The sequence below is a fragment of the Typopeltis vanoorti genome, chromosome 21 (genome assembly GCF_054136105.1).
Source record: "Typopeltis vanoorti isolate ZY-2024b chromosome 21, IOZ_Tvanoo_1.0, whole genome shotgun sequence".
Classification (NCBI taxonomy): Eukaryota; Metazoa; Arthropoda; class Arachnida; order Uropygi; family Thelyphonidae; genus Typopeltis; species Typopeltis vanoorti.
This window is the reverse complement of record NC_143569.1, coordinates 79,035,675-79,053,765: the sequence shown is the minus strand read 5'-3', so window position 1 is coordinate 79,053,765 and position 18,091 is coordinate 79,035,675. Positions and strand designations below refer to the sequence as shown.

General features: G+C 35.2%; 1 protein-coding gene across 3 annotated transcripts in view; it reads left to right on the top strand.

Moving 5' to 3' along the window:
• Nucleotides 1-18,091, top strand: part of LOC150095019 (protein deacetylase HDAC6-like) — a 694,680-nt gene that overhangs the window by 57,941 nt on the left and 618,648 nt on the right. For all 3 annotated transcript variants that reach the window (XM_090411706.1, XM_090411707.1, XM_090411705.1), the window contains exon 4: nt 1,476-1,617. In XM_090411706.1, coding sequence (XP_090267832.1) covers nt 1,476-1,617 — 142 coding nt within the window. The remainder of the gene's footprint in view (nt 1-1,475; nt 1,618-18,091) is intronic.

Sequence of the window (18,091 nt, the reverse complement as noted above, 5' to 3'; positions counted from 1 at the left end):
AGCATTTACAGAAAATGAAAGTTCTGATAGTAAGGCTTATATGCTGATTATTCTTAATGATATTATTTACACTATATATTACTAGTTGTTTAATGGAGACATGTGTAGTAGACATGCGATATTTTCTTGAACAGCTTCACACCTTTAAGAGAAAACTAAATATAATTTATTATGCCTATTTACACTGGTGTTCAAAAGTTAAGGACAAACTACATTTTTACTTATTATATATGAAAACATTTTCATGACTACAGCCAAATATGGACATAAATTTATTGCCAGCATACTAATAAATTGCACAAAAAATCTGTTATAAATTTTGTACAAATTAAATTGCAATATGTTTTTGGCAAAAGTTACGAATTTCCTAAGAACATAGGAAATTAATGTACAATGCTTACAGAAAACTATGTGGAGAGACATTTCAGTATGGAATATGTCCACCTTGAACTGTGATGCAGCTCTCACAACTTCGTACCATGCTTTGCACCAGGTGATTTAGTAGTTCTTGAGGAAAACTGGTCCACTTCTCCTTCAGAGCAAGGATAAGCTCTTGATGAGGAATTTTGAGTAGCATTACATCTCCCTATTGCATCCGAAACGTGTTCTCTGAGGTTGAATCTGGGGAGTGTGCTGGCCACTCAATTCAGTTAATATCCTTGGTCTCTAGAAGTATTTCTACTGCTCGTGTACAATATGGTGTGGCATTGTCTTCCATAAGCATGATTGCTTTGCCCGCAGCACCACGGAACAATTGAACATGACGTTGAAGAACTTCTTTGCAGTATCATTCACCAGTCATAGTCCCGTTTTCTAGCACTTGTAGCTTGTTGTGTCCATTAAGCATAATGCCTCCCCCACCCACCATGATGACAGCACTGCCATATATATCCCTGTTTAAGAACATTCTCCTGATGGTAAGCCGTACCACTTTCATGCCAGATCAAGTGTTGTCTAGAATTGGAGGAAAGACTAAAACGACTCTCATCTGTAAAGAGTACATTGGCCCATTGTTGTCCAATAAACAACGAACTGGAAATGTGCTCTGTGATGAGCTGTGGATAAAGGGATGCAGATTCATGCCTTCAGGCACATAGGCCTACTTGTTGCAGACATCTTGCCACAGTTTTTCAAGCTATATGCATAATCTGTGTTTGAATGGAGCCAACCTAGAAGCTGACTTGCAGAAGTAAACAAATTTCTTTCTCATTGTAAATGTTATTAGGCCCATGTATCATGGGAATTGTAAAGAATATAAGGAATTTTCTGCATTTTTTGAAGGATGTTTATTTTCTTGTCTGACAGTTTTATAGAAATTGTTTTCCTGCAATATTTTTATAATGGCAATGATGTTTTTGAAATTAACTAATTTTACAAAATTTAATAAAATATATGATAATTTAAATTCTTTTAACCTCTAAATTTTTATTTTATTTTGTTTATTTATTTATTATTATCGGGTTATGTCTCTGCAGAACTGGAATTGTATTTGATGAACGCATGACGGAACACTATTGTCTCTGGGATCCAGAATATCCAGAGCGTCCAGAAAGATTTTCTTACCCTCTGAAAAGATGTAATGAATATGGGTTAATTGATAGGTGTTTAAGGATACCTGTAAGTTATATGTTATTGTGCTTATTTTATGTTTGTAATTGGGTTTTGTAAGGTACAATTTTAATATATGGATTCAGATATTGATATTTAGGATTTTTAATACACTGAAATCTGTATTCTCCAAACTTCAATTAACTGAGTAATTCATATAACTGAATTACAAATTTCAGAGCCACCTAGTTCTGTTTCATCAAATGAAATGATTTCAATTTGACTTTGTTGAGATATTGGGAATATTGATTAAAAGTTGTTCTAATAAATATGTAGTAATTTATTAATGTCCCCATTACCAGTTGTTGCTTGTTTATTTTAAGTTTAAAGGCATGGGGACTGATGTCAAATAGTTTTTATTTCTTTTATGTTTTTGATGTTAAATGTAATAATATTTTGTTTTTAATATGATGAAGTTTTTGTTTGAAAATAAAAGAAACTAAAATTTGCTGATATTTAATTTTCACAGACACTATTTGTGTATAAATCATGCTAGCTTAAAAGTTTTTGAAAAATAACTAGTGATATGACTTATTTACATCCCCTGAACATGTGGGTATGCCTATTATGCCAACTATAAAAGATGGTTATTTAGTGTGCCAAAAAATAAGTTTCATTCCAACTTTACTTTTCTTTGTGTGTGTGTTGCCTGCTGTTCTCTTTTATTTATTTATTTTTAAGATTTTAATATAAATTTCAATATCTCATGGCAAAAAAATTGACAAATAGACAAATATTTGAAATCTTCTTTTATACTAAACAATCATCATCATCATTTTCTACCCTCAAGGGGTGTTCGTGTTACAGTGACAGTACCACATGATTAGGTTTACATTATTATTAATCTCCTATCAATAATTTTCCTCCAAATCAGTCTATTACATGTGAGCACTCCCATATTGTCATATCCAACATATTGTGCATCTAAGGCATTCTGACTGAATCAGTCCACCTAGATGCCAAGATGGCATGAAAGAGACCCAGAGGAAGATGAAGGGTCTCTTTCATGTCATTTTGCCATCCAACACCTGTTTTGCTAACCATCCCTCACCCATTCTATTTAAGTGGCCCATACCACCTTAGATTATCTCTGCTGACATATTCTTGAATGCTAATAATGTCAAGGTCCTTTCTAATATCTTCATTTTTAATAAGATTCTACCATTGGTTTACTTCTTTAATTTTTCTCAAAACCCTTATATCTGTAGTCTCTAGTCTTTGATTAAGTGCGGTATTTCTAATCCAACTCTCAGATCCATAACTTAAAACTAGTTTGAGCACTGTCTTGTATAGTGCTAGTTTGATGTTTTGGTTAATTTCTTTCCTATTCCATATACATTATTCATCTGGCTATCCACCATATCAGCTTTTCTTATTCTGTTGTCTATTTCCAGGTTTAACCTACCATCTTCACCAAAAAATATTCTATAGGATCTCCATTCAGAATGCAGCTGAAGTTTTAGTCTTTTTATTGCTGATTTTTAGGAGTACAACATCATCTGCATAAAGCAAAGAGGCTAAGTTTGACTTCTCCAATTCTAATATCAGGCCTGATGCCACTTACCTTCGCAATGTGATCCATATAGATGATGAACAAGAGTGGAATATTTAACAGATAAGCTTAGGTGTTGACGGTTATTCATTACTTATTTTTAACGGTATTAACAACACCAAACAATTTTATCAAAAGATGTTTTATTAACTGCTAATATTTCACTGAATTTCAAACCAGCATCATCATAGCACAACACAGCTAGTATATGTGACAGTGAGTAAGTGAAACAATAATTGTAAAAAACAAAAGATCTGAAGTCCTATTTTGGTGCTCTCTAATGTTGTAAAAAAAATACCATTACAGCTGTGTGGAAGTTGTTCTTACAATAACAGTCTCCCAAATTTTTGGCATGCAACCATATTTGTTTAGGTAAGGAGAATTCTTAACAACCATGGCTGACTCAAAAAATGATCTTTCAAATCTATAACTGCTTTTAAATAGCACATTCATTTTCTTCCATCTAATCCTGTGTGATGGGGTATCCAACGCGTGGCTGCTAGTCCTGAGTTGTATAGATAGTAGCGAATATATTTTTTATGTTCTTCCAGGCGGATGTTAAATGATCTTCCTGTTTGCCCATAGTAGGCCAAGTCACAGGAAACTTCATGCACTCCAGGGTGAAGTTTATCCTTAGGTGAGCAGATCAGAGTTGTTAGTTTAACATGAGGTTTGAATGTAGTGCGAAGGCCATGTTTCATTACTTTGGCTATCTTTTCTGATGTACCTCTGACATAGGGAATAGAAATGGTAATGTTGTGTGCTTGTGTATTAGGGGGAAGGAGGGGTAATGGGGCTATGTAGTGTTTTATCTATTTTGTAGGGATTGTAGCCGTTGGCCAAGAAAGTATGGCACAGATATTCGAGTTCTGTGGACAGAGCTGTATCGTTAGAACAAATGGCTCTGTGTTATAAAATACAATACTGTCAATTGAACTGGATGAAGATGATGCGATTATTTATGTAGGTATCTTCCTGTGTGTGTGTTGGCTTTCTATAAATGGAAAAAGATAGTAATCCATCTGAAAAGCAGATGTCAAGAAATGGTAAACAGTTATTTGATTCTTTTTCTACTGTGAAGTGGATTTTGGGGTGTTGGCTGTTTAGGTAGGTGACAAATGCATCAAAAGTATCCTGTCCATGGGGCCAAATGGACAAGACGCTTTCGATGCATTTGTCATCTACCTAAACACCCCAAAATCCACTTCACAGTAGAAAAAGAATTAAATAACTGTTTACCATTTCTTGACACATTAGTCACCTGCCTTTCAGATGGATTGCTATCTTTTTTCATTTATAGAAAGCCAACACACACAGGAAGATACCTACATAAACAATCACATCATCATCCAGTTCAACATATGGCATTTTAAAAATACTTACACACAGAGCCAGAGCCATTTATTCTAACGATACAGATATGTCTACAGAACTCGAATATCTGCACCATATTTTCTTGGCCTCATTACTCCTTCTTCCCCAAATACACATGAACACAACATTTGCCATTTCTATTCCCTATGTCAGAGGTACATCAGAAAAGATAGCCAAAGGACTGATGAAACATGGCCTTCGCACCACATTCAAACCTCATGTTAAACTAGCAACTCTGATCTGCTCACCTAAGGTTAAACTTCACCCTCTAGCACACCCTGGAGTGTATGAAGCTTCATGTGACTGTTACTTGGCCTACTATGGGCAAGCAGGAAGATCAGTTAACATCTGCCTGGAAGAATATAAAAAATATATTCGCTACTATTACTGTGGCAAGTCAGGACTAGCAGATCATGTGTTGGATACCCCTTCACACAAGATTAGATGGAACTTAAACTTAACAACTTAAATATAGACTATCATCATCATCATCATCATCATCAAATTCCTGCCATGTACCCTCAAGGGGTGTACAGGATATGATAGTACCACATGAAAAATATTACATCATTACTAACTTCCTATCTACAATTTTCCTCCAAATCAGTCTTACTTGTCAAGACTCCAACATTATCAGATCTTATATTTCTATCGTCTAAGGCACTTTGTACTGTATCAATCCACCTATATCTTGGTCTTCCTCGGGTCGTTTTACTGCCAACCTGGCAGAGAACACTTGTTTTGCTAATCTTTCTTCGCCCATTCTGTTTAAGTGACCATACCACCTGAGATTAGCTCTGCTAACGCATTCCTGGATGCTGGCAATGTCAAGTTCTTTCCTAATATCCTCGTTTTTAATATGATATTGCCATTAATGCCATCTGTTCACGCCTCTAATCTTTCTCAGGACTCTCATATCTGCAGTCTTTGGTCAAGTGTTTTACTTCTGACCCAGCTCTCAGATCCATAAGTTAAAACTGGTTTGAACACTGTCTTGTATACAGCTAATTTAGTGTTCCAACTAATTTCTCTCTTATTCCATATGAATTTATTCAATTGACTTCCCACCATACCAGCTTTGCTGATTCTGTTGTCTATTTCTATATTTAATTTACCATCTTCACTAAAAATCGTGCCTAAGTAGCTGAAATGTTTTACTCGTTCCACAGGTTCCCCGTTCACAACACAGTTGATATTTTCAATGATTCTGCCTATTTTCATTGTCTGTCTTTTTAATGCTGACCTTCATACCATATCTATTACAACAGTTATTCAATTTAGTCAGGGAATCTTGCAAACTTGTAGCAGATTTATTCAGAAGTATAACATCGTCTGCATAAAGCAAAGAGTTGACATTAACATCTCCAGTTTTGATATCAGGTTTAATACCACTTTCCTTCATAATATGATCCATATAGATAATGAATAACAAAGGGGATAAAGTACATCCTTGTCTCACACCAGATTTAACATTAAACCATCTTCCTGTACTTCTTTCAATTCTAACTACTGACTTACAACTCAAATAAAGACTAAGTATTGCTTGATATAATGCCCCATTGACACCATATAACTGCAGCGTATTGAATAGCTTCTCTCTTGGCACCTTGTCATATGCCTTTTCCAAATCGACAAAACTTAAATACAGATCTTTGTTATATTCCCATGCTTTCTCGACTGTTTGTCGTAAAATGAAGATCTGATCCTGACAGCCTCTATTTGGCCTGAATCCAGCTTGTTCTTCACCAAGCTTTTCTTCAACAATTCTCAACCATTTCTCAAGTATACTTGCATAGATATTGCCAGGAATACTCAGCAGAGAAATACCTCTGTAATTCTCACATTCAGTTTTATTTTTCTTTTTATATATGGGTACTATGAGAGCTCTACTCCAATCATCGGGAATTCGTCCCTCTGTCCAGGCTTTCAGAACTATGCAGTGCAGTCACTGCAAGACTCTTATACCACCATACTTCAGCATTTGTGGTCGAATATCATATACTCCTGCTGCCTTTCCACATTTCAAGCCTTTGATGGCTTTTTCTACTTCAAGTATGGATATATATTCCTGACTGCATGCCTGTTCAGTGTTTTTTACCACTGTGCTGTCATCATCACTGCTTGTTTCATTTAGCAGTTTTTCAAAGTAATTACTCCATTCTTCAAGGATATCTTTTTCTCCTGTTTTCATGTCACCTTTGTCATCTCTAACTCCTTTTACAGCACTCTTTCCTCCATTCTTAAGCTTCTTCAACAACCTCCAGAATATTTTGCCACCCTCTTGATAGTTATTTTCTATATTCTTGCGAAAGTCCTCCCATGACTTTTGTTTAGCTAGTTTTATACAGTGTTTTGCTTTTTTACATTTGTCTGTGTATTCTCTAAGAGCACAAGCTGACTTATTTGCCAGAAACTTTTGATATGCTTTCTTCTTTTCCTTCACTGCCTCTTTAACTTCCTGTGTCCACCATGGAGTTCTAATTTTTCTATCCTTGCAGAAAACTTCACCACATGCCTCTCTAGCTGAATGAATCAGGGCTTTCTTCAAGGCTTGCCACTGAATCTCCAAGGTTTGATTCCTATTCTCAAACTCTTTCATTTTTTCTTCAATAATCTTTGTGTATTTTAGTTTACGGTTCACATCTGAGAGCTGCTCAACTTTTATTCACTTTAAAACTTTCTTACATGTTATTCTTTTCAATATGATATTCAATTTTATCCTGCTCATGACTAAACAGTGATCACTTCCAATTTCAAATCCTCTGTACACTCTGGTGTCCTGCACCAGGGAGAAAACATCATTATCAACAATAACATAGTCAATGAGACTTTTCTTATTCCTTGCCTATTCTTTCCATGTGAATTTGTGCACATTTTTATGTTGGAACATGGTGTTAGCAATAACCAGTCCATGTCCTGAGCAGAAATCCAACAGATATTTTCCATTATTATTAGCTTTGCTCTTTTCTCCAAATTTTCCCAAAATATTTCTGTATGTCTCCCAATCATTTCCTACTCTGCTATTTAGATCCCCAACAAGGACCAACTTTTCCTTTTTCATTGTGTCAGTTGCTTTTTCTAAAGCCTCAAAAAATTCCTCCACTTCTATCTTAGTAGAACCTTCTGTGCGACCATAGGCATAAATAAGTCTCATTGTCCAGTTCCCAATTCTCATATTTGCCCACATTATTTTACTTGAGACTGACTGCCATTCAAGAAGATTAGCCTCGTATCTTGTGTTGAATATTATGGCTACTCCTTCTTTTCCTTGATTGTCATTGCCTGAATATAACATTTTGTATTTATTACTCAGAAAGATCTCACCACTCTTTTTGTCTTTTTTGTTTCAGTCACCCCTATTATGTCAATCTGGTAGTTATCTAATTCCTCAGGTAGCTCCATTTCTTTGCCATTCAGGCTTCTTATGTTGATAGTACTGATCTTGAACTCTGGTGATGTTGAGTTGGGGTGTGTTTTCAGATTTGTTTCAGTAGCTGACGTTTCACTGTTCGCCCTGGTTCCCTGTTGAAAACAAAGGGGGCCTTGTTTAACCGGGCGATGCCCCAGCCGGCATGAAATTTTGTCGTGTTGTACCATCATTTTTTTATTTTGGTTTAACCAATAAGAATACAATTTGGTTGGCTAAATCCCAAATTGCCAGCCCATCCTCGTTCTTTCAGTATCCAGGTAGATACCCAACAGGGTGCACCACGAGAAGGTGAGGGTTGGACATTTGGTCAGAAGCCCTGGTCGGTTCTCCACATTCCTTTAAAGGCTATGTGGAGGTTCTCCTCTCAGTTATACAGCTTTGACCCTTAAGCACGTTGCATTCATATTATTATAATATTTTATTCATCCCATGCAACTGAAGTGTTTTGAAAAGCTTTTCTCTGGGCTCCTTGTCATATGTCTTTTCCAGATCTACAAAACTTAAGCACAGATCCTTGTCATATTCCTACTTTTTCTCAACTATTTGTCTTAAAGTAAAAATTTGATCTTGACAACCTCTATTCTTCTCCAGGTTTCTCTTCCACAATCTTTCTCAACTTCTTTTCAAGTGTGCTTGCATAAATCTTATCTGGAACAATTAGTAGAGAAATTCCTTTCAGCTTTATTTTTATCCTTTTTTTTTTTATAGATGGGTGCTGTGAGCGCTACTCAAATCATTGGGAATTTGACCTTCTGAGCAGGCCCTCTGAATTATGCAGTGTAGTCATTGTTACACTTTTTTACTTCCATACTAGAGGATTTTTGGTCGAATATCATCTACTCCAGCTGCCTTTCCACATTCATTTCAAGTTTTTGATAGTTTTTCTACCTCAAGTATTGATATGTTCTGTTCTGTGACTGGTTCTGTCACTGCTTGTTTCATTTAAGTCTTTAAAAGTAATTTCTCCAGACATCTAGGATATCCTTCTCTTCAGTTTTCATGTCACCTTTATCATCTTTGATTCCTTTTACAGTACTCTTTCCTCTATTTCTAAACTTCTTCAATAGCCTCCAAAAAATTGTGCCATCTTTCTGATATTTATTTTCCATACTCTTACCATAGTCTTTCCATGACTTTTGTTTACCACTTTTACACATAGCTTAGCTCTCTTACATTTTTCTCTGTATTCTTTTAGGGCATCTGCTGACTTATTTGCTAAGAACTTTTGGTATGCTTTCTTCTTTTCCAGGACTGCTTCTTTAACTTCTTGTGTCCATCATGGTGTTCTTATTTTTCTATCCTTGGAGACAACTTCACATATCTCCCTAGCTGAATTAATCAATGTCTTCTTTAGAGTTTGACACTGAGACTCCAAGGATTGGTTCTTATTTTCATTTAATTTTTCAATAATGTTTGTATAGTCAAATCTACAATTTACTGTAAAAGCTACTTAACTTTAATTCTCTTTGAAAGATTTTTGCATACGGTTCTTTTCAATATAATATCCATATTTATCTTGCTTAGTACTAAGTAATGGTCACTTCATTGTTTGAAGCGCCTGAAGTATTTTCAGGACTGGGGTAACTCCTATATAGAAGCTAACGACTTCACATCACTTGCCTTAGTATCCATAATCCAAGTACATATTCTTATACATACCTGTAAGGATATGTGCTTTGCATTATGGGATATTAAGGCAAGCGATGTGAAGTCATTAGCTTCTATATACGAGTTGCCCCAGTCCTGAAAATACTTCAGGTGCAAAATTTGTTTGCTTACACTTTGATAAAGGATTAAACCAAGTATATACAGTATTTTCAGTGTATAAGACGCTCCTATGTATAAGACACACCCAAGAAATTTAATACAATTTTCTGGAAAAAACCTCACAGGCTACTTTGACTGCATGTGTATGAATCGTTTTTGTTGAAATGGCAATGCCATTTTGCCGATTTTGTTGCACCCATTTCAAAACTTCGGTCTCTAGTTCTGGCCACTTCGCAATTTTTCCATGTTCCGCACGCTTTTCATTACGCAAATTGTACAAAATCTCATTCTGACTACGCCAAGTTCTAATCATTTTTTTCGTAGGCGTAGGTCCAAAATGTCTTTCAACTTCCCTATTCCTGTGTTCTTCCGCATATTTTACAACTTGCAATTTGTAACTTGAAGTATATGAATGTCGCCTGTTTTTTTCCATCACTAAAATCTACGGGGAAATATCAAACTGAACACAAAATATCTCAACATGTCAACTCGATACTGATAAACATCAGTAACTGATTACTCTGATTATTATGAAACATTAATGCGCTACAAGTCACGTGAAGGTCACGCATCAATTTGATTGTACCATTAACTGCCTACAAAGATCTTGGAACAAAAGGGAGTGCGTATGACCTTGAAAAGAGGAAACAATCTTTACCTTCATTATATAAGACGCACCCCATTTTTAGGATGAATTTTTAAGGTATAAAAGTGCGTCTTATACACCGGAAAATATGGTAATTTCTTGGTATCTTTAATTTATTTTTTTAATGGTCTCCAATTTCAAATCCTCTGCACCAGCATGATGATATCACTATCAATAACAGTGTAGTCAATGAAGCTTTTCTTATTTCTCGTGTCTTCTCTCCATGTCAACTTGTAAACACCTGAAGAGAAGTCCAGTAAATATTTACCATTATTATTGGCTTCTGGGTGCTGAATGGTCAAAGCTTTATAACTTGGAGGAGACTTCCACATAGCTTTTTAGAGAATGTAGAGAATCAACTGGGGCTTCTAACATTGGGCTTCTAACCTAATATTCACCTAATGTCCTAACCATCTCATTGTTTACCCTCTTAAGTGTCTACTGAACATACTGAAATGGATACTGAATGTACAAGGATGAGCTGGCAGTTTGTGATTTAGCCGACCGAATTGTATTCTTATTGGCTTAAACCACAATGATTATTTATTTATTTATTGTATGGCAATCTACATACAGTTATAAAAGTGCATACATAAATCAGTAAAAATACGTAAAAGGTAAATAAAAAATGTAAATGACAAACAATTAAAGTAAAACATAGGCAGTTACACTTTCGATGGACAAAGCACTTATAATTTAAGATCAAGTTCTCTGATCCAGTCTATAACAGGCGGTGTCGCCTCCAGGAGGTCATTTCTTTGACCCATATATGCAAGAAGATTGCACTCAGTGGAAATACGATTGGTTTGGGTGTCCACAGTCACACTCCGGTGAGGGAATTTTCCCCCCCACTTCTACAGAAAGCTTGCACATCTTCCTTGGCCGGTACGGATCCTGTTCAATGTTGTCCATGTCTTTCGGCTCAGTTCCATACCCAAGTTTCAAGTTGGGCATTACTATTTATTCTCCATATTCGTTTCCATTGATCTTTGGTATTATAGTTAGTCATTCTCAGATGTTTAGCTTTACGAAGTAGGGGGGGGGAAGGCTTTCTTGATTTCAATCTGTTAAGTTGTAGTTCTGATATGTCATTATGTATGGGCAATTCAGTATTTCTGAGTATTTTGTCATATTCTCGTAATAGAGTGTCACATTGTAAAATTTGGTGGTATTATGTTACTCAGCTTGTTACTCAACTTGGATTCTAAAACATAGAAACAAACAAAGACTAGAAGCAGCACAGATGAAGTTTCTAAGACCTCTCCTGGGACTCACTAGGTTAGATAAAAAGAAAAATACAGAAATAAGAGAAAAAGAGATACAAAAAAACATCATACAAGAAATAGAAGAATATCAGCAAAATTGGCTACACCACATAGAAAGGATGAATAACAATAGGATCTCCAAATTAGCATATAAATCTACAGGGAGAAGAGACCACAGACATCCAAGATTAAGGTGGAAAGATCAACTTCATCTGCAGAGCAGGAACAGACATAAAAAGCCTATACCTGAATTACTCAGACAGCGATGACGATGTTACTCAGCATTGGAAGCCAATGCTGAAGCCAATAAACAGGAGTTATTTTTATGGTTCCAGATATGTCGCATTGTGCTATTGAGCTGATGGTCAATTAGTTAGTATGGCAGCTATTGAGCTAGACTGGAATACAGTACTCTGCCACCAAAAAAGACCAGACCATGTGCAGATGTTCATAATGAGTTTGCTGCTGCAACTCAGAAAGTGTCACATAATTTCTGAACGATGTTGTTTCTAGTTCTTATTTTTCCAACTGTGTTTTCAGCGTGTTTCTTATATGATAGAGTATGGTCAAGTGTAACTCCTAGATACTTTGGGTATTTATTGTGGCATAGGACTGAATTTCTGCATGGGATGTTCAACTCGCCTTGTGCCAATTTATTATTGAGATGGAAAGTTGACATTTTAGTTTTACTTTTGCTTGGTTGTAGTCTCCATTTCTTAAAGTAAATATGCATGGAGGCAAGGTCGTTTGTAAGGGTTTCCTCAGTCCGTCTTAGTTCTCTATTTCTGGTGGCTAGCACTATGTCATCTGCATAGCAGAATTTTCTAGATACTGTATCTGGCATATCAGCTATATATATATATATATATATATATATATATATATATATATATATATATATAAGCTAAATAAGAGAGGGGGCCAATACTGAGCCTTGTGGTAAGCCATTGTTAAGTTTCTTCTGGTTACTAATATTTTCTCCAAGGACAACATGGAAATATCTATTGCTGAGCATATTATTAACAAGTTGTATTGTTTTTTGACATGGTAGTACTTTCATTAATTTATACAGCATCTTCTCTCTCCAGACAGCGTCGCATGCAGCAGTTAGATCAAGAAAAACTGCAGAAGTTTTTAGATTTCGTTGAAAGCCTGCTTCTATGTATGACGTCAGTGCCAGAACATGGTCACAATAACTACGATTAGGCCTAAAGCCTGCCTGTTCAATCGGAACGTGTTCAAAGATGGTGTTGCTTATATGCGCAGCTTAGTAATGTGATTAGTCGATAGTTTTGTGGGTCGTGTTGGTTTTCTGAGTTTGGAAAGAGCTATTATCTTAGTTTTCTTAAATTCTTTCAGTAACACACTGGTGTTCATTATTTCCGAAAAGAAACGGGCAAGCCATTTTTTGGTGTTTATGGCAGCATTACTAGGAAATTCTGGGTGAACTTCATTGAATCCTGGGACCTTTCTCATATTTGTATTGGCTAGCACATTGTTGATTTCCTCATTGCTGAAAGGTCTCGCATATTCTGATTCATCTTGTAGTTTCCCTTTAATTCTCTGGCTTCTCTTTTAACTTCGAAGGTATGATTTCTGTCAGATTGGCATCTCGAGATTTTAATAATATGATTAGCAATTTAAAAGGATGGTACAGTGTTACAGAATTTCATTCAGACTGTGGCATTGCAAAGTTAAAGAAGATCCCTATTGTTTTCATCAGAGAACCAGGGCAAACTGCAAAAAAGTCAGCTGCTGGAACAAATCTCAGAATGTCTCTACTCAACATCAACAGAGTTCAAGATTAGTACTATCAACATGAGAAGCATCAATGGAAAAGACAGACATGGAACTAGCAGAAGAAGGTATGAGTACCAAATCGACATAATAGGTATGACTGAAACAAAGAATACACATTGGTGTGTTTATTTGTTTATTATTTGTTGCCTAGAAAGATCACACCTTTCTAGGTGTGATCTTTCTAGGCAACAAATGCTTATTCTTCTTCTTTACGAATTACAAGTGATATCTGTTGCGACCAAGACTTCATCTACTTTAATAGTATCCTTTAGTCTTTTTTTAGATCTTCCTGTTCTTCTCTTATTCTTTGGTTTCCGACTATAGACTTGTTTTATTATTCTATCTTCACTTCTTCTCTCCACATGTTGAATCCATTTTATTCTTAATGTTGATACCCAGTTATTTATTGCTTGTATTGCACATTGTTTTCTTATATCTGTATTTTTTTAATTTTATCTAGTTTAGTTTTATTTACTATTTTTCTTAATATATTCATTTCACCTGTGTTTAACATTTGTCTTGTTTTTCTAGTGTCTGTCTGGTCTTGTTTCTGCATTATATGTCATAATAGGCTTATAATAATAATAATTCCGTGTGATGATACTGCGTTCCTCCCCCCCCCCTTTTTACGGGAGTTCATGGTACCATCTAGTTCCCCCAAATTTTATTCGGGCTCAGAAACCAGCATAGGCTGATGAATCAGACCTGTGACTGGGTCAGTATTCCTGACTGTAATCTGTGTGTCCTAATACCAGTTTGCCTGCTTGCGGGATGAAAAACTCCAGGATAAACTGGCAGAAAAAACCCTGCTGTCCATGCCCAAGACCGGCTGACTTGGCTATGGCTGAGGAAGATCCTTCAGCTCCTCACGTCGTTGATGGGAATCGAACCTAGGACACTCCTTTCCCATGCATATGGTTGCGAAGCGCAAAGCCACTAGGCTAACCGCGCGGATAATAGGCTTGATTACTGCTTTATAAATTCTGGTTTTTGTCTCTACTCTAAGATGTTTATTTTTTCATATTGTTTCATTCAAGCATCCTGATATTCTTGCAGCTTTTTCAACTTGTTCTCTAACTTCTAGATGTGGCCTTCCTTCACATTTTAGTTGTATACCTAAATAGTTGAAATTTGTTATTTGTTCAATAATAGTACCTCCAATTTTAATTTTGCATCTTTGTGGTTCTTGTGATATTGTCATGCATTTTGTTTTAGTTTTTGATATCTTCATATTATATAATTTTGCTGCTTTATTAAATGTATGTAGTAATATTTGTAACTGAGTTTCATTTTTTGCAATTAATAGTACATCACCTGCATAACATACGAGGGTGGTCTGAAAAGTTTTCAGCCTCGACAATAGATGGCAACACTATCAGCAAGAAATTTTTTTTGTAAGTTGGTACATCTGTCATAAGCATATATGTGAAATTACAAGTTATTCTATCAAGTAGTTTGTTTTATACAGCTGTCTGAAGCAAAAGTGTTGTCTGTATCCCTTGAAATGGATAAAATTGAATATTATGTGGTTATAAAATTCTTTGTAAAACAAGGTTAACTTCAAAAGAAATTCATTTGAAGTTCATAAAAGTTTATGGGCACTCTTCTTCATTTTTGACAATTAAGAAATGGGCTGCCAAGATGGCTGCCAAGATTTAAACGTGGCGGTACCAGCCTTGAAGGTGATCCATGTGAAGGATGTCCAAAAAGTGTAACAACACCAGAAATCATTGATTAAGTGCACAATATGGTATTGGATGACCGGAAAGTCAGAGTGCACGAAATTGCTGAGACTATAGGCATTTCAAAAGAACGTGTAGGATATATTTTGCATGAGGAATTGCATATGAAAAAGCTTTGTGCAAGATGGGTGCCGCATTTGCTCTCAACAGATCAAAAATGCCCTTGCATGAAAATCTCTGAACAGTGCTTGGAGCATTTTAACAAGAATAGAATTGATTTTGTGCATTGATTTATTATTATGGATGAGACTTGAATTCACCATTACACACTGGAATCTAAACAGCAGTCAAAACAGTAGACAGAAGCCGGTTATTCAGCGCCAAAGAAAACAAAGTCTGTTCCATCAGCAAGAAAGGTCATGGCATAAGTGTTTTGGACTGCTAAAGACATTTTGTTTATTAATTATCTTGAAAAGGGTAAAACAATAACCAGGGAATATTATTCCGATCTTTTAACCAGACTAGATGAAACAATTCGTGAGAAAAGACCCAGTTTGCAGAACAAAAAAAAAATCATCTTTCATCAGGACAATGCACCTGCCCACAAAAGTGCTTTGGCAATGGGAGAATTAAGGGATCGGCACAATAAATTGTTGGAACATCCACCCTATTCCCCATATTTGGCTCCCTCTGACTTCTATCTCTTCCAAAAACTAAAACTCTTCTCGCTGGTCAGCGTTTTTCTTTGAATCAAGAGGTGATTGCAGCTGTAGAGGGGTATTTGCAGATCTTACTGAGAACCACTACAGGGACGGGATAATGTTGCTGGAGCATTGCTGGAATAAATGTATGTCTTAAGGGAGATTATGTTGAAAAATAATTTTGAAAATTATAAAATAGTTTTGTCATTATTAGGCCAAAAATTTTCAGACCACCCTATAGTTCTTATTTATTTATTTTCACTTCTGGATTTTGTATTTTATTAACTTTTTGTATTATTTCATCCATTATTATATTGAATATTGTTGGGCTTAAAAAGTCTCCTTGTCTAATGCCATTACTAATTTATATCTCTTTAGTTATTTTTCCTTGTGTTTTTATTATATAGCTATTAGTATCATATATTTCTTTAATTATTTGTATTATGTTTTCTGATACTTTTCTTCACTGCAATATTTCTATTACATCTTAAATTAATATTTTGTTAAATGCTTTTTCCAGATCTGTAAAGCATATAAATAGTTTCCTATTGTATTCTGTTGTTTTCTCTATCAATTGTCTGATTATGAATATTGCTTCTATGAATATATATGAATATGAATTTTTGCTGAATATTATGAATCTATCTTCTCTGAAACCTTGTTGTTCATCTAATAGATTAATTTCCTTTGTTATTTTATTATTTAGGATTCTTGTTAGTACTTTTAATGAGGTATTTAATAAATTTATTGCTCTATAATTTTCTTGTTTTTTTTTTTAATCTCTTTTTTTAAATATTGGTATTGTTATACTTTTTTTCCATTCTACCGGAACTTTTTTTGTACTTATTTGGTTGTCTAGTACAGTGCTTCCCAAACTTCTGGATTTCAGGGCCCCCTTTGCAAAAATTAAAATATTTCACGGCCCCCTCGAAAAAAATCGTAATAGAGATATATATTATTATAATATTTATTGTCTTTATATTCAATACAAAACATACACAGCGAATATTGCAAAAATCAAATGCATATATTACATTTTTTGCCTCTTACCGTTTGGTTCTGAAGACGATGCGGGCTGTTCTGGTAAAATATGAAATGCTGTTCTTTTTTTTGAGTCTGTTTCTGCTTCTTCTGATTGTTCGCGGGAATGTTTTTAAATTTTTTTTATCAGCCACTTATCCATCTCAGGGTTAAATTTTTTAACGTAGAATAGATCATATAATATCCCCACAGACTGATAACATGAAATTAGTGAATATTACCTGAATAAGGGAATTCCCGGACCAGGAACATTTTCTCTTTTGTGACTTTTCTCCCTTTACGGTAATTAAGCCTAACACGAAACAGACAGCAAATGCAGGTTATTAAAACGTGCATATGATTGGTGCAGTATTAACAAAAGATCATGCAACCGAAAGATAAAAGCATAGCTGACAATTGAGTTGAAATGCTAACTCTCTTCAACTGAATTCCATATGTGAAACTGCCATAACATTCATTATATATATATTACTTAGTTTTAACACTTTTACGAATTTTACCACGTTCGGTTGAATTTTATTGCTGCCTTGGGAAATCGAACTCGCACACATCTAATTAATAACAATAGTTTTTAGTTAGATACTGTTTGCCCATGCAACATATGGTTTTGTTTCAGTCTATATAGCATAGTTTCTGTATGAGGGGACATGTGATTCATTAATTAGTTTGTTTTTATCCCAGTTGTCTCTAATTGCACTATTTGTTGAGAAATATATTACACAGACTGCTCATACCTTATTCACTGGCATAATAAAAGTACTTGTTTTTATTGCCTCTGCAGTATAGTGGCTGTTCGGGAGGGCATGTTGTTTACCACTGCAAGCGAGTTACTATCTCCCCCACATGAACTTGTTTAAGCTTTTTTTCAAGTGTGAAGTATATGCGAAACTTTTATTGGTAACAGAAAACTAGCTCGGATGACAGTGATAATATAAAACGAGTTTTGATATGTATATAAAGTCAATATCAACAGTCTCCCTGATTACGAACGCGTGATGAAAGGGACAGGAAGATTTGGAGCTTCCCTGGAGAGCATTCGAAGTAAATACAATTAACCACTGCTTTGAAACGAAACATATGAATAAGCAATATTTACTAATATTCATTAAGCGCCGAAATACGCAGGAAGCAAAGTTTGTGAACCAACACCAATGTGTGAATTTTTCCATTAAAATATAAAAAATAACAAAAAAGAAATAATAAATAATAAAAGTTAAATACGTTT